This window comes from Priapulus caudatus, unplaced genomic scaffold (genome assembly GCF_000485595.1).
Source record: "Priapulus caudatus unplaced genomic scaffold, Priapulus_caudatus-5.0.1 Scaffold631, whole genome shotgun sequence".
NCBI classification, from domain to species: Eukaryota; Metazoa; Priapulida; class Priapulimorpha; order Priapulimorphida; family Priapulidae; genus Priapulus; species Priapulus caudatus.
This window is the reverse complement of record NW_014577692.1, coordinates 69,915-82,444: the sequence shown is the minus strand read 5'-3', so window position 1 is coordinate 82,444 and position 12,530 is coordinate 69,915. Positions and strand designations below refer to the sequence as shown.

Sequence of the window (12,530 nt, the reverse complement as noted above, 5' to 3'; positions counted from 1 at the left end):
AGGAGGAGGAGGAGGAGGAGGAGGAGGAGGAGAAGGAGAAAGAAGGAGGAAGATGAGGAAAGGGAGGGAGAGGGTGAAAACAATAACCACCACCACCACCACGAAAAACAACAACAACAACAATAACAACAACAACAGCAGCAGCAGCAGCGGAATAATGCTAAATCATAAAGGCTTGCCTACCGGTACCTGCCGATGTGTAGAGGCGGGCTGGTCGCGCCAGACCCGGATCCTGGTGCTTGAGTCCGAAAGCGTCCACTGCCTGGAGGCTCCCCAGCGCCGGCAACCCGTCGCTAAGATCAACTAACGTCACGACAATGCTACAGACGATAATGTAGACGTTGTTCATGTTTCCCCCCGAGCGCTGTGCGTGCACCACGTCTCCTCTCTGTGTCACTGTGATGTGTCACTATGATATGTCACTGTGCCGTGTCACTGTGCTGTGTCACTGTGATGTGTCACTGTGCCGTGTCACTGTGCTGTGTCACTGTGATGTGTCACCGGTGTCAGCGGTCGGATCGCTGCTACAGCGTCACAAACGTCTTCAGAGAACAGAGTCTATCTAATAATAGTATATCTAGCGTCGCTCCTGCTGTCTCTCTCTCACTCGCGTCGTGTCATCATCAGGCGACAAGCGTATATAGCTGAGGCGGTATCGATGCGAGCGGCGCATGCGACCTAGCAAACTGTGTTCAAGTCAGCGGTGCACATCTATATATATATACTTGATAGGTATTTATACTAGTGCCTACGAACGACGTGTACAAGCTTGACAAATATCGTACGATAAGTCGCGATAAAATCTGGCGAACTTTTTTTCTCTCACAGAAACGCCCCGAACTGTTTAATATTTCCGGTGAAGAATGCTATTAATTGCCCGTCCCGATAGTTATTTGAAATTTAGTGACGTCACTGCAGCCGCATGGTGCAAGCGTTTCGGCTATTGCGTAAGCGGCGTTTCGATTTCATGTCGTGACGGTGAATGAGCTACATGGAGACATATAGAAAGCGAGATAAAAACGAGGGAGCGCGAAGAGGAGATAGAAAGAGAACGAGAGAAAGAGATAGATATAGATAGATAGATAAATGTGTTAAAATTAGGTGAACCGAACTCGCTACCCTGGGGTCGTATGGCTAGGAATAGCCTCACGTTGATAACATGCTGTCAGGAGTAATGTGATTGTCTTCTATATCCATCCCGGAATTTCTACCCTTAGATTGAGTCCGTATGTTTGGATGGTATTTAGATTGTGAACGCTTAAGCAATCGTAGCTTACATCATCAGCGTGTAAATAATAGTAACTAAACAGTTATTCCGTAGAAATGACGCTCGTACGACTGTCGGTTGCTGGAAATTGAGTAAAAAAAGCTTGTATTACATCGACGTCGTGCATGTATATGTTAAGATCAGAATGTACGTCATCCTTTTCATTCATATCCGCCATGCAGTGTCCACTAGTGTCTGTGTTTATGGCTGTGATTTATAGTTGTTATATATAGTGTATAAACATGATCTGTGCTATATATGTCGCTTATCGTTCGTGTTTGGAAATCTACGTCGATATGTGTACCGGGGTCCTTTGATCATCATCGTCATCGCTTTGTCAGGCGATGACGTCACGGATATCGTGTAGGCGAAACTGTTTATGAATACGAGCCACCATGCGCCCAGCACCCACGCCATGACGTTACGGATTGAGTTCCCGCGCCTGTAAAAGAAAGTTCCCGCGTTTTTTATATTTTTTTCCGTTAAACAATATTGTATACAAATCTAGCAACCGGAAAACGCTAGAGGGAGATTGCGATTTCGCTAAGCGCTTACTCAGTTTTAATTTTAACGTCCTCACGGAGAGTATGTGTGAGCGTTTATTATGCGTTTATACATATAGTATATATTATATATATATATTATAATATATATAGAGAGAGAGAGGAGAGATCAGAAGAAGAGAGAGAGAGAGGCGAGAAAGAGAGAGAAGAAGAGAGAGAGAGAGAGAGAGAGAGAGAGAGAGAGAGAAGAGAGAGAGAAGAGAGAGAGAGAGAGAGAGCTAGCCAGAGAGAAGAGAGGAGAGAGAGAGAGAGAAGGGAGAGAGAGAGAGGAGAGGGAGAGGGAAGAGAGAGAAGAGAGAGAGAGAGAAGGGAGAGAAGGCGAAAGAGAGAGAGAGAGAGAGAGAGAGAGAGAGAGAGAGAGAGAGAGAGAGAAAGAACTATGGTAAACTAAAGATATACGATAACCGAACCGCACAAACTATGCTCCATCTTACAATCCACGTAATATTTCTAAGATCAAGCTCGCCTTTTATATATGAAATTCTACCTGCTGAGCAATGTAGTGAGATATAGAGTAGAGTGTGCGTGTATAGAGACTCTCTGCAAATTCTAGCTACGCCATAATTGGGGGGGGGGAGAAGGTGATTTATTACCAGTTTTCTTGGTAAACTATGCGTCAATTTTCCAGTTCCCGGTTTAAAAAAATCACAATTTTAAAAATCGCAATTTTGGTTTTCCCTTGCACCGTTTGACTCCTATTTCCAAATCACGAAAAAAATTCTGTTATTTCCCGGATCCCCGATTTAAATGGTTGAATCCCGCACCCTTAAAAAAATCGTTCCCCTTCTCATTTGTGTAATGTCTCGATCCACATGTCAAACTTTGCATCTCCATCTCTCTGATTTCCCACATGTTCCTTCGCTTTAAAAGAATACTACACCCTAGAATTTTAGGGCATATCCTGATAATAAGTGAATAAATAATAGTATACACCTACAAATTTCTGTAATCACGCATTCACGTTTGTCATAAAACAACAGTGAGTCTCACTTCCTCAATCCATTTTCCTGACCAGGTCTCTATGTTCCTATCCTCTCTCACATTCTCCCCGTCCTTTGCATCACCATCTAACCTTCATCGCTCTCAGAATAGACAAATCCTAGCTGCATCTATTGCGAGTACGTACCACTGTATATATTGAATATAATACAGATTGAAGCGAGCGACGGGTCACTGACTGCATGCGTCACGCATAGGGACACCCTGCAGTGTGTCGCGTGACATTTATGCTCGTCAGCAAAACTGTAGAAAAAAACACGAAGTAAATGACGAAAAAAAAAGAAGAAGACGAAGAGGAGGAGGAGAAAGGAGGAGGATAAGAAGAAGAAAGAATAAAAAAGAAGAAGAGGAGGAGGCGGGGGAGGAGGAGGCGGAGGAGGAGGGGGAAGAAGTAAGAAAGAATAAAAAAGAAGAAGAGGAGGCGGAGGAGGAGGCGGAGGAGGAGGCGGAGGAGGAGGGGGGAAAAGAAAGAATAAAAAAAAGAGGCGGAAGAGTGGAGAAGAAGAAGAAGAAAAAGAAGAAGAAGAAGAAGAAGAAGAAGAAGAAGAAGAAAAAGAAGAAGAAGAAGAAGAAGAAGAAGAAGAAGAAGAAAAAGAAATGGTGATGGGAAAAGAGAAACAGCTAATTTACAAACCTTGCACACTCACAAAGGAATCCCACTGTTTTAGTGTGATAACGTGAACCTTCAAGCCAATCCACTCTCTTTGCCATACCTCTTGTGTAGCTGTCTTTAATTTTGATCTAGATAAATATTTTCTATGAGTAGTTTTTTTTTTCCATTTTATGTGATATTATTAGTTGCAAATGTAATATACCTACCTTACCTAAATAAAAAAATAAAAAAATAAATATTCGGTTTTCCCACGCTAGATGGCGCGAGTAGACAAAAATTAATGTTCACATGAGTTTTCACCGGTTGCAAACACGAGAATAATTCTGGTCCAAAGGTACAATTACTTGCTGTAACGTTGAAGCCGCTGTGTAATTTAAATGTTCATGAAATAATCTAGATAATCGATTGTGTTTTCTTTGCAATGTTTTGTTTTTTCGTTGTCAGTTCACAGTTGTTTGAGTGCTTGACGTGGATGACGCAGCCAAGGGGTCGTTGTCACAGGCACTTGGACCGTTTCAATAATAAAATGATGGTTAATAAATACAACTTGTCAGTACTACTACTAGACCTACCAGTAACAGTACCAGTAATAGTCTTAATGTTTGATTTGACCTAATAACTTCACTTCAACACCGTCCAATACACCGCTGCAACATATAGCGCGCACGCCATTGTGCATGAGATGATTCAGAGTGTTTGCTTCCGTTCCGAGTTCAATTATCAATCTTGAAAACGTGCATCCTGATCAAATTTTTATACTGTTTTGGACTTTATTTCGTTGAAGTACACGTTCGACACTCGCGGCATCTACCGCTCAACTGATTTAGCTGGTGCTAAAATTTGGCTCGGGCCTGTTCCGACGTTTTCGATGGGACCAAATTGGCACGGCCCGAAAAACCGTCTGTGTGAACGCTCGGCTCGAGCCAAATTTGGCGCGGGCCCAATTGGGCTCGGGCTAAAAACGTCCGTGTGAACGCGCCTTAGGATTGGGCTGCGTTGGCCCAACGTTGACTCATGGTTGTCATTACTTGAAAAAAGCCATCGCCTATGCTGATCATTGGCCCAATCTCGGCATGTACCAGTGGAGTGGAAAAACGCCATGGGGCCATGTTGATCGAAATGTCATTGACCCAACGTCGGCATATTCTGAAAAAAAGTCGTTGGATAATCAATAATGGGCCAATATTGAGCAAAAAGCCACTGGTCCAATGGTAACACAGAGCAAAAACCCATTATATTATGCCGATTTTGGCTCAATGGTTGCATGCTATGTTGGAGCATTTTAATGGTATTTAGTATTTACCTAGGTGATAGGGAGTCTCGTTTCTTCAAATGTTAATTTGATCCCTATATAGTTCAAAGTTCACATTACTCTTGTAAATAATTACAAATTGATTTTATAGGAATTAAATCAAAGCAAAGCATAAAATTCCACAATCTGGCTATAAGGGAATTTCACTCCATTTATAAAAGTTAATAACAGTTGATATTTTGCTTTTATGTTACTAGATAGTGCAACGATGGCGGATGATAGTTGGGTGGAGAAGTACAAACTGGAACATGAAAGTAGTGAAACCTGGATCAAGAAGAAGAAATTTCTGATTTCGTACCATGATAAATTTGAAGAAGATCGTCTATTATGCCTTGCACAAACCTATGTCAACGTTATGGAAATGGGTTGTAGGTAGGTGCAAATGAAGAAGTAGCATCACTGGTCTTTGATAGATAACCAAGAATCGAACATAAACCCAAATCACAGACCATTATTATATAAGCAGTAATTGCTATTGTAAGGATGGATTGAAATTTATTACTCTATATGTGACATGATATAAATGGTTGCCTACCATGTGTTATATTTTTAAATGTGCATGCTGCAGACTTAATAGCAATAAATCTGTCTACGCGACTAGTTCCTTATCTCCATGACTACCGGTACATTCAAATAAGTCTATTGAAGCATGTAATTCTATTTCACAATTGCCAACCTGGGGTAGGTAATACTTCAGAAAAAAAAATCGCCCACAGTTATCATTGGGATGTGAGTGTTCTGACCTTTGATTTTTTCGGTAGAACATTTTCTAATCAAATATTGTTTCCATCTGCAGGTACCCACAGAGGTTGATGACTGAGGTCAGCGAATTAGCAACTGGCATTGGCGAAGAGTTGGTATATAGAGGAAAACCCATTGATTTTGTGAAATCTGATGGTAGGTATACAATAATAGCAGTAGCTTTTATAATAATAATAATTGATAGCTATATAAATAAATACACAGTTTTGTAGTAGATGCTGCTGTTATACTTATACAATTATATTTATATGTGCTGGTAAGTTTCTAGTGTATTTTTAGCTCACCTTGACATCGTCAAGCTGAGCTATTGCCATGGGTCGTCGTTCGTCGTACGTCCGTCCAACCGTCACAAATTGTGATTCATTTTGGTTTATAAATTATTATTGCAATATACAGATGGCAACCGTGTGCTACCGCCTAGAAAAACTCATACGAAGTAAACACTTCCATGCAACCAATTAACCTTTGACAAAAGTTGTGTTGTGGGCAGGGAAACACCATTGTCACGTGGTATATAGCAGCTACGTGGAATAAGCGTATCCTCTCAATCTTACACGTTACACATCAGGAGCTCCGCTTTTAGGCAGTGCCTAAATCTGAATATTATAAAAACGTTAAATGGCGATCATTTAGGTGTAACGCCATCACTCGCCCACATCTCAGACTTTCACATCTCAACCATTTATTTTCACATAAAAAATTACACATAATTATCAAGAGTATATAATGGGAGTTCTCCCATATATACTCTTCGTTTCTATAATGTACGTCGATGGTTGCTCAATTAAAACTGACTTCTTCTCACTCACTCATTTGTGTCCTTTTTTTGTGGTGAGCTACAGTGTCATTGACACTTTCATTTTGTTTCTGTTTAAATACAAGTTATGTGAGTAGAGAGTCAGGCAGTGCTGAGCTCACCTGGAATGCTGCTCTAGCTAGTACTATTATAGCTGGTGTGGCCATGTATTGGCAGTCCTCTGTCCATATATTCATGTGTGTGTGCGTGCGTGGGTGCGTGCGTGCGTGCGTGCGTGAGGTTATGTTTGCGTGAGTGTCTGAATGCAATCTCATTTAGATCCATGTAATGAAAGCAAGTAGCTGATGAGTGTTATCTCATTGAGTTTGTGCTAATCAACTTGTTTTGTTTTTTATCTCAGAATAGCACCACTCTCTATCATCACCAGTCTTTCTCAGAAGAGCAAGCCCAGTACTACTTAAAACCTATTCATTTACATCGCCCAGTGGTAACAAGGCAATGGATCAGAACTATGTAGTCTGAGAGATTATGTAAAGGCATTTAGTAATGATGATAATTTATATACTTGTATATAGCACGACATACATTACATGTGGCATAACTGAACCAAATGAGTTCGTCAACGTTCCAATCTTGTTTTTTTTAAATTACATTCCTAATGAGTAATTAAAAAAAATTAAAGCTGTACATGTATAGTACATGTAGGTATGTAACTATTAGTTGTAGATTAAGAAACAGTAAGACAATCTAGTTTGCGGTTATATTGGCATTATTCATATCATATTCTTGTATGTAAGAGTAACTTTGTCTAATTAAAATAATAAAACAATGGTATCAATTGAAAAGTTGCATTTGCTAAGAAATGTTTTTCTTTGATCTAATTCAATTATAGAATTGATAAGAACATGAAAATCGGTTAGATAATCAATGAATACCCGATGAATATACCTCCAAACAGCTGTTCAAACACCATTATTGATGATTTTTGGGGCAGCTCTGCACAAACTAACAGAAATATTCATCCTTGATGCCTGTCACTCATTCCAGAGGCATATACATTTGTCAGTTCATGGTGCTCCGCCAGTTATTTTTGTCAGCAACTTTATCGTGCTTTAGGAAATTCATCCACTCATGAAAACGTGCGAGCAGAAATTGTCGTGCTTTAGTTTAACAAGCAAGTTTTCGATGGAACCAGATTCTCCCGTCTTGGTGTCGTGCCAACCAATCACAGATCCAAGTGATGCAAACTGAATCAAAATTTTCATCAGCACGTGACCAACACGTTTGCCGGTAGCGAGCCCAGCGGGGAGGAAATCGATAAAGATGGGTGTGGTTCTCCATTAGACTTAGAAATGACCTTGAATTCCGCCTGACACTTGCAATGCATCCGTCGTACTTATCCCCCACCGCCAAGTCACCACGAGCGATGCGAGTTGGTCACGTTGGGTGTTACGTCGCGCGGGTCGTTAGTAGGCCCTATAGCCGCAATCCGATCCTCCCTGTCGACCTGAGTTAACACGCGGGAGCCGAAGGAAGCTTCGTCTTGGCCGAACTATGGGATGATCACGAAGCGCGTTGCTAGTTCACTTGCCTCCCAAGGTCTACATCAATGTAAAGCAACAAGATGAACCGATAGCTTTTATCTCACTAGATGGCAGCAGCGTTGCTCTCGTGCACATTTTCTGCCCCTTCCCCAATTTTGGGCAGCCTTGCCCTAAGTTAAGCAAATAGGATGATATTAATATTGAATAACCCAATGCACTTTTCGAACTCTGCCTCACTTAAGTGGCTTTTGTGAAGCCCAAAGCAGGAAGGTATACATTCTCACAATTTTCAGAGTTCTGTGTCATTTCATTCTCTGATTTGAGTATTTGATCAATTCAGTATAAAAGACAAATAATATTTAAAAAATAGGTTTCAGTTAGAATACAAAAATATTTAGTCATGTATTAGCATTACAACCAAAGAATACAATGATTTACATACAATGATAAACAAAAACTGTCTTTTAGTCGGTACAATTATGTGCATATGAGAAAGCAGTGCACAAAAAGCTAGCTAAGCATGAGCACGCCAAACTTATCAGACTGGTTTTGCGTCAAACTGACCGAGTTGATCTTGTGGTTGAGCACAACGCTCAAATGCTGTAAATTCTGGTGACCATGACCCAACAATGAACAGATTCAATAACTAGACGGTGGTGTGAATTCAGACATCTGATGTGGGGAGGGCTCTAATGTTGTGTTGAAATGCCCACAGCTGTGTTGTCTTGCAACTGCAGCAAGCTAGTTATCAAAAATGCTTTCATCAACAAGTCCAAATACACTGGTCTCATTCCTATATGTTCAATGGTGTCATGAAATTCTACCTCACAGAGATCAGCAGTTTTTGACCAACCGACTTCTCACTACACAGTAACATCAATTTTTGTCACCGTTGGCAGTGATGGCTTCACCATTGTTAGCTTTTAGCTTTTTCGCCGCGTCGTCACAGACTTGCGAGTCGTGTTTTATCCCAGTCGAGCCAAACCCTCCATCACCTCGCGCTGTGTCGTCCAGTGTCTGTGGAGGTGAGGAGAATTTCCATAAATATACATCACATGGGGGTAGGTATCATTTTCAATAAGAAGAGTAAAGATTCAATAAGGAGCAGTAGCAAAATTATCATCATATTCTAGCAATCAAACCATTACTGCAATGCTGGGTTACACACAAAATGCACCCAATCTAAAGGATTCTTGGGGGGAGTACCACATCTTGTAAACAAATGTTTAAATCAACAACTGTCGCCAATACAATGTGCGAATACCAGTGTCAGACTTTCCTCGCTGCCTAGAAACGAACTTGAATGTTACAACCTCAGCTGTGTAGAATAACAGATAAACATGTAGAGTTGGGGAGGGTACTCACTTCACTCTCTTCCAAGTCGGGCAATTCAATTTTCTCGCAGATCAATTGGGCGATACGGTCACCTCTACTTACTGAAAGCGATAAACAAACGAACATGGAGCTAGATTAAGGACCTGTGAAATAAAATGCTGCAAGTCCCTGCATACATCAGTAGTGTAAGCAGTGTATATGAAGATAGTACAAGGCTTTAGCAGTGTACTTTAAGAGAATTTGAGGATATCTACACACAGGTTGTGCAAGCCATTCCACACAATGATGTATAATGCACGAGCCTGCACATGAATCATATATGTAAGAATGACCAAAAGGAAAAAGGGAATAAGGGTACAGAACCACAGAAAAAAAAATACAAATGCAATAAGGAACATTCAGATGTTCGTGATTATGTGAGCAAGATTGGTATTTGCGTGTTAGCGTTCTAATCTACACTGCACTGGACCACAAATTTGCAGAAATGATTTAAAAACCAATTTAACGTACAGATCTATACAATCCTGTTCCACGCCCCTCACCTTTAAAATCGTCTGGTCCAAAATTGAACAAGATGACCCCGACGTTGCCTCTGTAGTCTGCATCCACCACTCCCGCACCAACATCAATGGAATGTTTTGCTGCCAGACCCGATCTTGGAGCTAGAACAGTCAGCAGGATGAGCACATTATAGCTAGCATAGAAAACTCACATCGAAGGATCAGGGTTAAAATCTCGCCCTAGGCACTAGCATTTTCATCAGCGAGCGTGGCATACATCTTAGTTATGTTGAATTGCTTCATTAAACCAGGTTTCATGTGTGATTCAGGGATCTCATTTGGTTCTCACAGCCTACATGCGGTGACATCTATACCACACGGGTTACTAGGGCAAGATGCTGGTCATTTTTATGCTGGGAAGACGAAAAACAAGTCTAATAGTTTAATGAGGTTATGCTCCAGTTAGTCCAAATTTAATTGCAATAGATCAAAGGTAAGTAGCTAGGTTAATCTGTTTTCGCTATGCAGGCAAGCATCTTTTAAAGTCAGACTTACCAATTCTTCCATAGCAACCTGGTGGCACAGCAACCTGGATGTCAGTTTTTGCTAGAACCTGTCCCCTTGCTGGCACTGTGTAGTCATATGCGCTATATGTGTCAATTAATAAAAAACACGTACATTAAAAATATTTTTGGCATTCTCGTCAAAAATGATCACCCCCATCGTCAGATCTCATGCAGAAAACGAATTGAAATTCAAAGTTGAAAAGGGTGGTTTTTTGTTCTGTTACAACCCTAAACTATCACTATCCACTAATTTCTTGTGCGTACATTCCTCCCATTACTCAGTGCTATACCATTTTGAATTGCGAAATTGCCCATAGTAAAGGTTCCACACTTGTTTTCAGCAGTCACTCATTCAATCTGTGACTGATGAAGATGCATAGTTTGGTTCCTAAACTAGTTTGCATGTTGATCATGCAAAGATGCACAACTTCAAGCACTATAGCATCTACAATGGTGCGACAACATTGTAGTGTTTGTACGAAACAGTCAGATGATCAATCTGTAACTGTAAGTCAGTGTGGCAGATGGGGTCAGTGTCGTATCAGGTACTACAGATATGTACCCGAGGTAGTTTTAGGTTGTTTAGTATTATGTTTATATTTTTATGAGGTATGTTTAGGGTTAGGGTTAGGGTACACTTCTGTAGTACAAGTCTGGTACACTTTGTGTATACATATATATGTACCTCGGGTACATATCTGTAGTACCTGATAGTGATAGTGATACGGCGACCCCTTCAGCCACACTCACACTGGGAACCATTTGCAAATGACAAGTAGCAATAAATAATACGCAACCAGTGTCACATATTACGTTGTATGACGTTGTCACGGTTGTGGCATTTACTTTTTGAGAGCCGGTCAATATCCAAGGAGAATTGTATGTTGTATATTTACTGGTATAGTTAGATTTGGTTATGACATAGCCATGCTAGGGACAGGGGGGTGATGACTGATGGGCCCATCACGGGGATGCCGAAGAGATTTGTTGTGTTGAGCCATGGCAACGGGGGCCAAGGTAATTTACCTGTACAAGTCAAATCCCGCGGCAAACTGTGATCCTTTACTTGGTTTGAATGCCAACTCTGAAAGCTTTGCAAACCTCAGTACTGCTCGCTCAGCCGCCATCATTAAAGGTGTTGAATATCGTTTAAAATATGATATTTTCACAGCGTCTTTCAACCAGTTTTTGTAGCTGTGACTTTTGTTCCAGTGTTTCTGAAGTTTGGCGCGAAATCTACAAACGACACCAGCGCCACACGCTGGTAGACTGTAATGTGTCCAATCAGAATTAAGTGTCATATTTGAAAACAATTTTTGATGCCGAAATACTTTTTATGGTGGATGATCAAGCTGCTTCGATATAAGAATGATAATAGGTAAAGAAAAGTAAACGTAAAAAAGTCCTTTATAGTTAATATGTGCAAAGCTCTTATAAAGAATTATTGTGCGTAAGACCAGTAGCCTGGCTAGCTCAGTCGGTAGAGCATGAGACTCTTAATCTCAGGGTCGTGGGTTCGAGCCCCACGTTGGGCTTTCACTTTTAAAATTATAATATGACTCTTCGTTCATCATACATAATCACAACTATTCTTCTTCTTCTTCTCTTTCATCGTCTTTTCCCCATCCAGGTAGAGGAGGGGGAGAGCAAGAGCTATATTCCATATAAATCAGAACTTAATGAACAAAAATTGCTGCACGCAAGATGAGAGGGGAGAGGAGAGAGGACAGAGGGGAGAGGAGAGGAGGGGAGGAGAGGAGGGAGGGGGGAAGATGGAGAAGGAGGGATGGGAGGGTGGAGAGGAAGGGGAGGGGAGGGATGGAGAGGAGGGGATGGGGAAGGGATGGAGAGGAGACGAGGATAGGGGGAGGGATGGAGAGGAGGGGCAGTGGGAGAGATGGAGAGGAACAGGGAGGGGGGAGGAATGGAGAGGAAGGGGGGCGCGTAGGATGGAGAGGAAGGGAGGGGGGGATGGGATGGAAGAGACGAGGGGGAGGAGCGGATGGAGATAAAGAAAGAGAAGGGGGAGGGAATGAGAGAGGGAGGGGATGGGGAGATGATGGACGAGGAGCGGCGAGGAGGGCAGGGAGGGAGAGAGAGGGGACAATAGGGGAGGGACTGGAGAGCAGGGGAGGGGGGAGGGATAGGAGAGGTAGGGGGATGGGGCAGGATGGAGCAGGAGGGAAGGGGGAGGACTGGAGAGGAGGGATGGAGGCGGATGAGAGAGGCAAGGGAAGGGGGAGGATGGGAGAGGAGGGCATGAGAGTAATGACGAAGGCAATGGAGGCGGGGAGGGATTAGGAGAAGAGAGG

The 12,530-nt window shown here is 41.9% G+C and overlaps 1 protein-coding gene and 1 non-coding gene across 2 annotated transcripts; one reads left to right on the top strand and one right to left on the bottom strand.

Annotated features, from left to right (window-relative positions):
• Window positions 1-8,188: 8,188 nt before the first annotated feature.
• LOC106812298 (deoxyuridine 5'-triphosphate nucleotidohydrolase-like) lies at window positions 8,189-11,452 on the bottom strand. Its single transcript, XM_014816138.1, has 5 exons — window positions 11,245-11,452; window positions 10,208-10,299; window positions 9,695-9,814; window positions 9,183-9,253; window positions 8,189-8,834 (listed from the first exon to the last, which is right to left on the bottom strand). The coding sequence occupies exons 1-5, from the start codon at window positions 11,346-11,348 to the stop codon at window positions 8,694-8,696; spliced, it is 528 nt and encodes a 175-aa protein (XP_014671624.1). The 5' UTR covers window positions 11,349-11,452; the 3' UTR covers window positions 8,189-8,693.
• Window positions 11,453-11,680: 228 nt separating this feature from the next.
• Trnak-cuu lies at window positions 11,681-11,753 on the top strand. Its single transcript has one exon. It is a non-coding gene; the product is annotated as a tRNA-Lys (tRNA).
• Window positions 11,754-12,530: the final 777 nt, after the last annotated feature.

Excerpts from the sequence above, each read along its gene's own strand:
- LOC106812298 (XM_014816138.1), bottom strand. The coding sequence starts at position 11,348 with ATGATGGCGGCTGAGCGAGCAGTACTGAGGTTTGCAAAGCTTTCAGAG. Across the intron at positions 9,254-9,694 it reads TGGACCAGACGATTTTAAAG|TAAGTAGAGGTGACCGTATC; the intron begins GTGAGGGGCGTG and ends TATCGCTTTCAG. Across the intron at positions 8,835-9,182 it reads CCGACTTGGAAGAGAGTGAA|ACACTGGACGACACAGCGCG; the intron begins GTGAGTACCCTC and ends TCACCTCCACAG.